The sequence below is a fragment of the Gekko japonicus genome, unplaced genomic scaffold, assembly GCF_001447785.1.
Source record: "Gekko japonicus isolate JY-2015 unplaced genomic scaffold, Gekko_japonicus_V1.1 scaffold914, whole genome shotgun sequence".
NCBI classification, from domain to species: domain Eukaryota; kingdom Metazoa; phylum Chordata; class Lepidosauria; order Squamata; family Gekkonidae; genus Gekko; species Gekko japonicus.
Window position 1 is genome coordinate 202,160 of NW_015160240.1, and position 12,469 is coordinate 214,628.

The following is a 12,469-nucleotide window of genomic DNA, read 5'->3' on the forward strand; positions in this document are numbered from 1 at the left end:
TATCATTACAAATACCATTGAACAGGAAAAATATCAAAGGGTGGGAAAGTCATGTAATAGCCCTGTTAGGGTGGCCAGGCACATGCCTAGGAACCCTTGGGATACTTCAGGGGTACAACATGAAGAAAAGGACATTGTCAGTGCATCAACATCATTTCCACCTAAAATCCACAAGTGGCATCATTGACGCTCTAGGATTATACCTATCTCTATGGAAAAAACCATGGAGAGTGGCAAAATCCTAGAGTGTAAATGATGTCACATCTGGGTTTTAGCCCAAAGTGACATCAACTATCCTCCCTCCCCATTGTCTCCCACCATTTATTTGAAGATCGGTGGGGAATCGGTGTGCTCTGGCGGGAGTTTTTCTGCCAAAAAAAGGGCGAATAGCACCCCTAATCCCTGTGTAAAACGACAATTCCCAGAGTACTAGAAGCAAACAGTTGCTGCAGCACTAGAATTGTGTGTTCTGTGCAGCTGACCTCAAAGAAGAGCCTTGCTACTATGTTTTGTAGTAGCTGAAGCTTTGAAGACATCTTAAAAGGCAGCCCCACGCAGAGCACATTACAGTAATCCAGTCTGGAGGTGATGGTAGCATGGATTAGTATAGTCAGATGTAGTGGAAAGAAGGCAACGGCCACAACCTGCTTAGGAAAGCTGGGTCCCGGAACACCTTCCTCACTTCTTGATCTACAACAAAAATCTTGACCCACCATCTAAGTCTGGTACATTAACACCAGCTAAACAATCTGCCTTCCTAACCAGCATCACGTCCATCTTGCCTAGACTGAGGTTCCGTTTGTTTACCTTCAGCCACTTGACCATTAACTTGAGATACTGGCATTGAGGATAAAATGGATTCTTGGGGCACCCCACACGTAGGGTTTCAGCTAGCCGGCTCTGCCTCTCCACTGGTAACTCTTTGTTTCCTGCCAACAAGAAACAAGAGAAAGCAGTGGAGAGCAGACCCAAACACTGATAGCACCTGATCCGCCCAAATATCGCGATCGACTGTATCAAGTGCTGCTGATATCTCTAATAGTATCAGCAGCAATGCATTGCCCTTATCTGGGTATTAGGAAAAATCATCAGCCAAGGCTCCAAGGGCAGTTTCAGTCCCGAACCCTGGCCGAAAGCCAGATGGAAATGGGGTACGGGTCAAGGGAAGATGTTTCATCCCGAAATGCCTGTAGTTCTGTCACAACCTGCTCAATTACTTTGCTCTGCAAGGGAAGGTGGATTCCGGTGTATAGTTATCCCGCAATGATTTCTTAAGAAGGGGTCTAATCACAGCTTCCTTTAGCTGTGAATCAAATTTCGAGTTCAGTAGCAACCTAAAGACCAACACAATTTTCCAGGTTATAATTTTGGTGACTCTAAGCTCACTTCTTCAGATACTGTATCCAGGGCCGGCCCCAGCTTATTTTGCACCCTAGGCAAGGATCTCTTCTAGCGCCCCCCCCACCCCCAGTGCGTCCACCACCGCTCGAACCCGTTAATTGGATCTGTACCCTGGACCTCCCGTTCCCCTGGCACCCATGCTCTAAACACTCACTTTTGCTTTTGTAACTTTGCCCACTTTGCACATCTGGCTTCCACCAAGGAAGATTACAAAGAAAGGCACTCGCAGTCGCAAACAACCTCTGCTTCTCACTGCCTCGCACTAGATCTGGTGCATGTGTACTTATCAGGTGGCAGAAGGGCATTTTCTCCCCTACACGCAACTCCCTTTCCCAAAACCTCCACTGGGTCCCCTCCCCAGGTGGATGTTTGCACGTTGGCGTGGAGATGAGCACCGCTCACAGCCGAACCTCGCTGTCGCCGCCACCTCCTGAGGCGAAGGATTGGATGGCTGGAGAAAGCAGAAGCTCCAATTGGACCCGGTGGGTTACCTATCTGGCCACCTCGCTTCAGGCTTGGTTGCAGCGCAGCGTGGGGATGTGGGTGGTTTTTTAAAAGAATAAAAGCCGGCAGGTCGGGCTTTCAATCACTCCCTCCCCCTCCAATTATCCCGATGGTAGAACAACCCAGTTGGCCCCAGAACGAAGTCGAGACTTTCTTGGAAAGCCGTGGAGGGAGGAGAGGGGAGGGGAGGGGAGGGGAGGGGGACGCTTGCAAAACTCACTCTAACTTTTGCCATGGAGCAAAAATTCTCCTTTGTGAGCTGCTGGCATTAAAGTTGTGAGCTAGCGATTTGGCTGCTGCATAGATCAGTTTGCTCTGGAGCCCTCCTTCCTGAGCCTAGACAAAAAGGTGTGTGCCGGAGGCTAAAAAGCTGTGAGCTAGCTCAGCTTACAGGGAACACTGGCGGCGGGGGGGGGGCACAGTATTCGCTCCATAAGACGCACACACTTCCCCCCACACTTTTTTTTGGAGAAAAAGTGCGTCTTATGGAGCGAAAAATACGGTAATATATGTCTCCATTACATTTTAATCAAAACACTCAAAATGTACCTTATATAGATCACAGCTTATTAAACCATCACTTGGATCCACAGTACAGAGAACAAAACTGTCTTATCACATTTTGTACCTCATAGTGCAGCCCACTGGGAGGAGAAAGGGGGGGTGCCGCCACTGCTGCCTCCTCCCGACCACCCTCCCCACGAGGCGCCGCGCCCTCTGATGCAGCTTAGACAGGGCTGCTTGTGAGTCACAGTGCAGGGGGTGGCGCTACTGGGGGTGGGTGGGGACAATGTGCAGCATGGAAAGGGTGAAAGGGAGCGAGCTGCATGGTTGGAGAGGCCGAGCAAGGAGCACGGGGGGGGGAGTTCTTTCCCGGGGGTGGGGAGGAGGCTTTGCCCTTGCATCGCGGATGGACAGATGGAGAGACCGGGGAGAGCTGCAGATCTGCAACTGGAAGGGCGGGAAGAGCCCTTCAGCCGCTGAGCTCAGGGTGTCCTCTGGGCCTCCGCCGCCACCTCCCTCCCTGCTCACTAGGCCCAGGTTGGGCGGCCTCCGGCAGGACAGTTGGCACCCTGTTCGGAGCTCCACCCTAGGCAAGATACTAGTGGGCCTAGTGAGAGGGCCGGCCCTGACTGTATCTGACGAAGCGAGCATTGACTCATGAAAGCTTATATACCCTGGAAAATTGTGTTGGTCTTTAGGGTGCTATTCGACTTTAATCTTGCTCTTCTACAATGGACTCATACGGCTGCCCACCTGAAACTATTTTTCACTGTGAAGGAAACATCCCTTGTAAAAGGGAAAGGTTAATAGTCTGCCCCAAAGGTTTTTAACATCTTCTCCCAGCAGGATTTTAATAGTCAGGATGGGCAAAGATCCAATATGCAGCAAGTGGCCTCCGCATCATCAGTCAGGGAAACCAGCTTGAAGGTATCCATAGAAGTCTGATGAGAGGTCGCCACGGATACCCCCAGCACCAAGATCTACTTCCAAACCGCTGTCAGAGTCCAACCAGATGAGAGAGATTTAACTGGCAAAGAATCAAGCCAAATTATCACTGCTAACTTGCAAATCAGATAGTTCTCCTGGACGAGATCCACTGATGTAGTGGTAGCGGAAAAGGAAGTACTCTGCCATTACTGCCACCTCATGCGCCCTTAAATGAGCTGGTTCTGTCTGATCTAGAGTGAGTATTCTGCCTGCGGTGGTGTAGCCATCTCCCCAACATAGATCCCAGCTCCCTGGTAAGCAAAGGAACAGGTGCCCCCCTCTGGGGGGGGGGGGCAGAGTGCCAACTCTGTCTGCCCTGTGAGCAACGGTGTCAATACACCCTGCAAACCAGAGCTGCAGGTTGATACCAGCAGGGGTCATTTCCTAGAAAAAGAGGTGCAGGTGCTCATTTGCATAACTCATTTGCATATGCCACACCCCTGAAAAAGGCAAAATGTTTAAAATGAGTTAAGGCATATGCAAATGAGTTTAAATCCCCCCCCCCGAATCTCTCTACAAAAGCGGAGAGGCTCAGGGGGAAAGGGGCCATGTCTGCCTGCCTCCCCTTCCCCTCTCCAGCCAACCCACTGTGGCAGGCGGGCTGGCTGGAGATGGGGAGAGCAGGAAAACATATGCCTGGCTTCCCTGCCCAATCTTCTCCAGGTGCCCCCTGTCTTTCCGCCGGTGGCCAAGAAGGTGGGGGGAGGCTGGGCTCCTTACTGCTGGAGCGCCGCTTCGGGCGCTCCGGCAGGAAATTACCCCTGGATACCAGGCCTCTACATAGTCACTATCCAAGTCCACAAAAGTCCCCCAGAGACATTTGGAAACTTATTGGAGCATCAGTCATTGGGACTCTACAGTCCTAAGAGGACCTCCACCCTTGCAGAAGGAGTTAGGCATTGCAACCTTTGCCTTCAGCAAATAATGATCAGACCCCCGGCATAGGCTGTGCTGTATCAGCCCTCCTACCAAATCATCCCCAGTGCAAAAAGATGCATCGTATGACCCTTCTCATGTCTCAGGCTCAGCGCAACCTAGAGCAATCCCATCGTTGCCATGGCCATGGAGCCCTGACCCAAACCAGTCAAGGAGGCTTCAGTGTGGATGTTGAAGTCCCCCAACACTACCAGGTTTTTAGTCTGCAATGCTACTTCTGCAACCAACTCCATCAGCTCAATAAGCTAGGTGGAGGACATACCAGCACTATTCCTAACCTGTGCCTAGAACCCAGCACAAGGGACATGCAATTAAGAGCCAGTTTGGTGTAGTGGTTTGGAGAGGGGACTCTAATCTGGGAGAACTGGGAAAACAACATCCTACTGCACATCTGTAGAGATAAGCATTGCGGCACAGGCAGAACAACAGAGATAGGAATGCAACAGCAATTACCAAGACACCGAATGAACTCCCCAACCCCCGTGGCAGCATAGCTGACAGTGCCCAGTCAACACCCCTATCTCTGATCAAATCAAGTGTCAAAGATCTTGTCATGTATAGCAATATATATTTATAATTTTCAGATATGCATTTGGGTCCCTCACCTTCCATTTTTTCCATACAGTAGACATGTTTTCTTCATATTTTAATCTCCTCCAACTTCACAGCAGCATCTTTTTCATCTCTGTTCCCTGACTCCTCTTCCTTTTCCAGGACAGAGGAAATATGTGTCCAGAAAGTGTCGTCAAGTTGTAGCTTACTTATGGCGACCCCCATAGGGTTTCCAAGGCGACAGCCGTTCAGAGGTAGTTTGCCGTCGCCTGCCTCTGCGTAGCAACCCTAGGCTTTCCTTGGTGGTCTCCCATCCAAGTACCAACCAGGGCTCACCCTGCTTAGCTTCTGAGATCTGATGAGATCAGGCTAGCCTGGGTGGAAATATGAGGGACAGGCATTTCCTTCCCTGTTTTCTCCCTGCCCGGAAACAGTGAAACTGTCAAGGATTGGGGGAAAGTCTTGTCAGTTTCACTGTGGGGTTTTTTTTCCTTGGGGGGATGTTATATATGCATATAGTATACATACACACACACACATACACACGTAGGACTCATGCACATAATAATGCAGTACTTACTTTTTTACAAAAATGATGACGCATCCATGAAATGGGCAACAATTATTCAGGAAGGAAATGAGGGGCTGTACCAATTAGAGCAAAGAGACAAGGAAAAGACAATAGTATCAGGAGGAAGAAAATTATATTCCAAATATTAATACCCCTACACCTTTCGTGTTAAGCTTCCTCAGGAGGGATCTGTAGAATATAAACACGGCAGCACTCCCACTAAAACGGCTTCAAGAACAATTCTCTGGACCTTGCCACTGTCGCCAGACACTACTCTAAATTATGGACGTTTCTAAGGTTCTTCTCATCCTAACTTCTTATTAGATTTTGGAGTTATGAACTGACTTCTCTGGTTTCTGAACTGGAACTGAAGCATTAGGAATCCTCCTTAGTTCCCTCTTATGTTTCTGAATTTTGAACAAATGGAAGTGCAAGTGAAATTGGCCACATCCCTCTGTTCCTGTGGTTCGTTTCTGAATTCTTTTTTCCCTGTTCATTACCTATGTACTTGCATGTATTAGAAAAACACTGCAAAAAAGCAAACATTATGTGATTATACACATCAATTGTATCAAAATGGAAGTGCAAGTGAAATTGGCCACATCCCTCTATTCCTGTGGTTCATTTCTGAAATCTTATTTCCCTCTTTATTACCTATGTACTTGCATGTATTAGAAAAACACTGCAAAAAAGCGATTGTGATATGATTATACACATCGATTGTATCAAAACTCTGTTTAGGTGTGTACCCAGTGTGCAAGAATGTAAGTGCACATCAGCAAAACACTGCATGGAAGAAACCTATAGACAATCTATGCAACATCATCATGTTTGTGATGTTTTATCAAGCAATCTTGATGCAATCAAACATGTGATCACACCATAATCCTGTTGTGTTTTACCAGTGTGCGTGTGCCCGTGCATAAAGCATTACACACAGATTACTATCATTCAGTCTCATGTACAATCATGTCAAGTAGAATTGTGGCACTTGTTTTGCAGCATTTATCAATACACTCATGTGCACTGGTGATATAGTAAGAGAAAAGATGCAAGTGACCCGGAGAGAGTGAAATCTGTGTATATTCCCATCCCAGAATTAATTTTGGGTATTATTGGTGTGTGTTTTTTCTGGAATCTTGGGGGAAGCAGAATGGTGGAGGGCAAAATCCAGAGCATCAGAAAAAAAGGAAATTGTCTCATCCCTCTCCCTTACTCGGAAAGGGTGCTTGTTAAATGGATTGTGCAGGATTAGAAATGATGTGAATGACGTGTTTCACACTTCTAGCTACAGCTGGTTTCTTTCCTGGCATTCTATCTAGTGCTGAAAGAAAGGAATTGTTTCATTTCAGACGAATACCGGCGGCTGTGTATTGAGGGCCTCCCAGTGGTTCCGGGTTTCCCAGGCACCTTCCCAGGGGTCCCAGGTTATGGGCCAAATGGAGTCGGTCCAGGCATCAGTGGCCCAGGAAGCTTCGGGCCCAACGGAGCCAACGGTCAAGGGGGTATCCCCGGTCTCCCTGGCATGGGACCTGGCAGCTCAAGCATCGGTAAGTGAGACAGTGCTTACAATAGACATCAGCGGTGACTTTGGCATCTTTTTGGAATGGAATCAGGGGTCATTTCATAGAAAAAGAAGTGCAGGAGCTCATTAGCATAACTCATTAGCATAACTTGTGTGTCAGAAGGCAACACCTACTGATTAGGCTCCACTGGACTGTTTTGGATTGCTGGCTATGGGAGGGGGGATGGAATGTGCAGATCTGTCCTTGCAGAGGAGGGAGAGCTTGTACCTGAATAAAACTTGGTCTTAAAGGTGCTACTGGACTGTTTTGGACCGGGGGCCCGGGGGGAGCTCTGCAACTTACCTGGCTGCTTCTTGCACTGACTGGGGGCTGCTGGGAGCAGGGGGCGGGGCTTGTTGCATGTGCCCACCCCCTGGGCTCTTTACTGCCGGAGCTCCGCTCCTGTGCGCTCCTGCAGGAAATGACCCCTGTATGGAATTATCCCTACCCCCTTCTTCTGTGTACCCCTATTTCTGCTGGCTGAGCTTCCACCGATGTGGCCTGTGATGCATAAAAGGTTCCGCTGCCACAATAAACGGGTGAATCTTCACGATAGCGCAAGACCTTTGCTTATTTAGAAATTCAGTGGAGTAGGTGAGCCTCCTCAAGGAGGTACCTCCAGGAATAAGGAAAGCTCAAAAGCTTTTCACTTTGAAGGGTCCCTGCTCAGAGCAAAAAGTGGTCTCTTGATATTTAGGGCCAGTTCAGGAACAGAAGCAGCCTTGAAGATCCTTCTGCGTTCCAAGTTGGAATCTGGGGCTCAGAGATGACACCCGAGAGAGCAGGCCAATGTGCCTCATCTCCCATAGGCTAGCCAATCCCCCCCCCCCCAGTCCTTTGTCTTGGTTTTCCCCCTGAACGTATAGTTCAACCCCCAACCTGATGCACGTAGTCCATGCTCATCGCACAGAAGTAACCAAACAGCTTCTGTCACATGGACTCTACTCTGTCCCCACGGTCCTTTCCTCTGCGTCCAGCTGTGTCTGCACATCCCACAAGGTTGCTGTTCTCATAGCGGAGTTCTCATGGTTGTTGGGTGAGCAGCTGATTGTTCTCAGGAGACCTCTATAAAGTCCCGTCCATACAAACATATGCTTTTCCCCCTCTCAGGAACGGCCACCCTGAACCAGACAATCGACATTTGCAAGCATTTCACCAACCTCTGCTTGAATGGACGCTGCATCCCCACGCCGTCCAGCTATCGCTGCGAGTGCAACATGGGCTACAAGCAGGATGTGCGTGGCGAGTGCATTGGTGAGTGCAAACTCTGGCTGTGCGAATGTTGGCTGTGCGAATGTTGGCCATCTGGGGCACCTGGTTTGAAGAGATGGCCTCAAAGGGAAGTTCAACAGATTTGTGAAGGAGAGGTCCATCAGTGGCTGCTAGTCATGATGAGCAGAGAAAGCCTCCCTATTCAGTGGTACTAGTAAACCTCTGAATACCAGTGCTAGGAGACAACATCAGGGAAAGACCCTTGACCTCTGTGCTCTGTTTGCTGGCCCTCCAGGGCAGATGGTTGGCTGCTGTGTGAAAAAGGATGCTGGACTAGATCGCCCACTGCTCTGATCCTGCTGGCCTGTTCTTAGCCTCTTTATTCCTGTTCTACCCAAGGCAGAGGGAAGTGTATGCTTGCAAAATATCCCAGTTCCATGCTGTGTTACGAAGCCTGGCTCACTTTACAGATTTCAGTGTAGTTAAAGGAGTCATGGCTTGGTAGTAGAAGGACTGCCTTGTGTGGAGACGGTCCCAGGTTCAATTCCCGGCATCTCTAGGCAGACGTTCACAGATGATCTCTCTCTGCCTATGACAACTTTTCAGCCTAAACTGGCTTCCACGGTGGCTCACGGGTAGATAAAAATAAATATCCACGTGAACAGCAGGGCAAATGACAAGTGTTCCTTGGAGACAACAGGGATCATTTGGGGCCTGAGCGCACAGGAGCACCGCTCTGGCAGCCCAGGAGTGGGCACAAATGGCGGTGGCAGCAAGCCCCACCCCCAGCTCCCCGCTCCTCGCCCCCATCTCCCAGCTCCCTGCCCCCAAGCTCCTTTTTTCCAAAGCACCACAGCAGCGGTGCGATTTTTCCATTGTATTCTATGGCCCATAGATAGGAGGTGAAGGGATCTGGCTGTCAGATGGAATACATTCTAGTGAGGAGCTAGAGGATAATTAAGGAATTTATCACCCTACGAGGAATGAATGGAAAAAAAGTAGACATATTAATTTTAAATATAGCGATAGGTCTAAAATCCACTGGTGTGTTGGGTTTGTTTTGGTATTTTTCATATGTGCACGACCATGTGTGCATGTGTGTGCACCTGGAAGCCACGGCGACCTCTGGTGGCTGACCCCTACTGGGGGCCTGGAGGATATTCAGAGAGGTGGCGGAATAAAGCCTGCCTCCGCCTCTCAACTGCTGGTATTCCAAGGAGGTCTCCCATCCAAGTACTTGCCAAAGTCGGCCCTGCTTAGCTTCTGAGATCAAATAAGATTGAACTTGCCTGGGCTATCTAGGTCAGGTAAAATCCACTGCTGTGCTTGATTTTCAAACTTCTTGTATTTCTCTGAGCTTTTTTATTGAACGCTCAAAAATGTTTGGCTGCTTGCAGGTATTAGGTGGGACACTTGCAAAATGCTTGGAAGCCCACAATTGCATGCCTACTGGTGCCCGCATTACCGGGTTCCACAAATTCCACAGATTCACCATTCCAAAAGAAGGGACCTACTTGCTTTCTAAACAGAGGATAGGTCCTCTTTAGGCCTATAGGTAAAGGTAAAGGTTTCCCTTGCTCGAAAGCCAGTCGAATCCGACTCTAGGGATGCAGTGCTCATCTCCGTTTCCAAGCTGAAGAGCCAGTGCTGTCCGAAGACATTTCCGTGGTCATGTGGCCGGCATGACTAGATGCTGAGGCGCACAGAGCGCTGTTACCTTCCCACCGATGCAGTACCTATTTATCTACTTGCAATTTCTTCCTTTTGAACTGCTGGCTTGGCAGGAGCTGGGGCCAGAGACGGGAGCTCCCTCCGTCCTGCGGCACTCGGGTCTCGAACTGCCGAACTACAGACCTTCCTGTCTGCAGCCTCAGCGTCTTAACCTCTCAGCCACCACGGCCCCTATATTTTTCTATAAATCACTCTTCCGCAGAGCTGATGGGACATTTTAGTGCTTCCCCCCCCCCGAAACAAAGTGGAAGCTCAAGAAAATGACAAATTCCCAACAGCCTCAGCAATAGATGCACAGGCACTCACAACGCTCCTTGTCTTAAATAGCGAACAAATCAGCAGTGTGAGTGTACGGAGTGCTCAGCCGAATGAGAAAACGAGCAGGCAGGGTAGATCACCTTTCAGAGCATGTTGCCTCCAGAAGCTGCCTGCGGCACCATTAGCCTTTTGCTGACTTAAAAAATGAGAAGAGACATTTAGAAACATTTACAAGCTCTAGATCTGGGAGCCTCTCTGAGGAAATCTAAAAATTATAGTTCCGTCCAATATTTCCTTTTATATCCATTGTAAAGGGAATCTCAATATAAATGGTTACATAGTTGATTTATGAATATTGCCCAAGTTAAAATAGGGCCTTTCAAACAGATAGATTTAAATGATGGAAACGCTAGGTTTGACTGATCCGATTTCTTTCGTTTACATCCCTGGTGTCCTGCTCTGCAAATTTATTGGACACAAGTGTCCGAGGTTATTTATCAGATGACGGGTCTGGGACCGGAGGTTGTCATCAATTAACCAGGTGAAGGAGTTCAGTTCAAAGAAGGTTATCACGAAGCGATGAAATTATTATTGCAAAATGGCTTGGAAGCGGCAAAGATCGTATGGGCGTGAGGTCGGTAATCCATTTCAGCCCTGACAAGTACAAACCATTTAATCAACCCTTTTGGACATCCCCAAAAATATAGAATTGAACAAATGACGGCTCAGGAGAGAAATAGCCTTGTGTTCCCTGCAGGGTAGAAAAATCACTCCCGTCAGAATGCTCATTGGACATGATTCAGCCAAAGAAAAGTGAACACCTTTGGTTTCAGTAGGAGAAATTGGTGCTCAGAGCTTCTCATGACAACAGTAACAACATAAGACAAGCTCTGCTGTATCAGACCAGCAGTCCATCTAGTCCAGCGTCTTGTTTCACACGGCGGCCAACCAGCCTTCCCCTGATCTTGCCTCCTGGCACTGGTATTAAGGAGTTTACTGCCTCTAAATGTGGAGGCTCCCTTTTGTCACCATGGCTAGTAGCCCTTGGTTCACCAATTCTGTGTAATCCTTCACTTTGACTGGATAATCCCTACTGAGACTTCATGTACTTGGTACATGTCTTCAAAATTTTCAACTCTTCCCTGGTAGACCAGATCTGGTGGACTATCTTTCAAGGTGGACCATTGCTGAAAGAACACGTATAATCCCAACTAGTTTTGCCAGAGGGGCACTAGCAAAGCAAAGTTCCACCCCCTTCAACTCCCACCCCCCAGTGGCTTGCTGGCAAGTCCAGTAGCCACAGTGGACCATCCTTCCAGTCTCTTCCGTACTCTCTCATAGCCAGTTTAGGAATTCTGGACAGGGACAGAGTTTGCCGCAACATTCAGGAGACCAAATTTTGCTTAAGGGCACCAGTCTCTGATGGTGTGACGTTCCAGGTTCTATAAATGGCGTTTTTAGTTGGAAGGAGCTTGACTAAAAGATGTTGATAAGGACGTGTTTCTGCCTGAGACCCTGATTGGTCAGAATAGTGAAAATTAGCCTGGATGGACCAATGATCTGATTTGGAAGAAGGCGGGGCTCCTGACCTCCAGGCTTTGCAGTTCATAACTTAAGGCTCTTTTCTTTTCAAGACATGGATGAGTGTTCCAGTAGCCCCTGTCTGCACGGCGACTGTGTGAACACCCCTGGCTCGTACCACTGCAAGTGCCACGAGGGATTTCAGAGCACACCCACCAAACAGGCCTGTATCGGTAAGTCTGAGGAGTGTTGTTCTTCAGTTGTTATCCAGTTTTGTGATAGTGATGCATGTATGAAGGCTGTTTGGGGCTCGGCTGACTTCTTGAGTGCACAGGGAAGGGTGTGTTTGTGTGTCCTCAGGGGCTCAGTGGAAGAACTTCTGCTTTGCATGCAGGAGGTCCCAGGTTCAATCCCCAGCTTCTCCAGTTGAAAGTACCAGGTGGTAGGTGACATGAAAGAATTCAGCCTGAGTCCCTAGAGAGCCACTGCCAGTCTGAGTAGACAATACTGTCAAAAATCGCTCTGCTGAGTTTGTCATGGATACTGGGGGGTGACTATCTTAGAGGCCATAACTCTTCTGAAGCAGCCTTCCTCTCCCAGAGGAACGCCCTTAAAACTTTTGGTGCCAGCTTGCTTGTGTAGAGAATGGGATTGTATGTTTCCCAGGTGAAAGGGGGGTAGGACCGCTACAGCTAGGCGGGATGGATCATTAGAGTGGTCATTAGAA

At 48.6% G+C, this 12,469-nt stretch overlaps 1 protein-coding gene across 1 annotated transcript in view; it reads left to right on the plus strand.

The window, feature by feature from the left end:
- The window catches only part of FBN3 (fibrillin 3), a 248,900-nt gene that overhangs the window by 107,671 nt on the left and 128,760 nt on the right, over positions 1 to 12,469 (plus strand). The window contains exons 10-12 of the mRNA XM_015413252.1: positions 6,808 to 7,005; positions 8,131 to 8,274; positions 11,856 to 11,975. Of these exons, the coding sequence (XP_015268738.1) occupies positions 6,808 to 7,005; positions 8,131 to 8,274; positions 11,856 to 11,975 (462 nt within the window). The remainder of the gene's footprint in view (positions 1 to 6,807; positions 7,006 to 8,130; positions 8,275 to 11,855; positions 11,976 to 12,469) is intronic.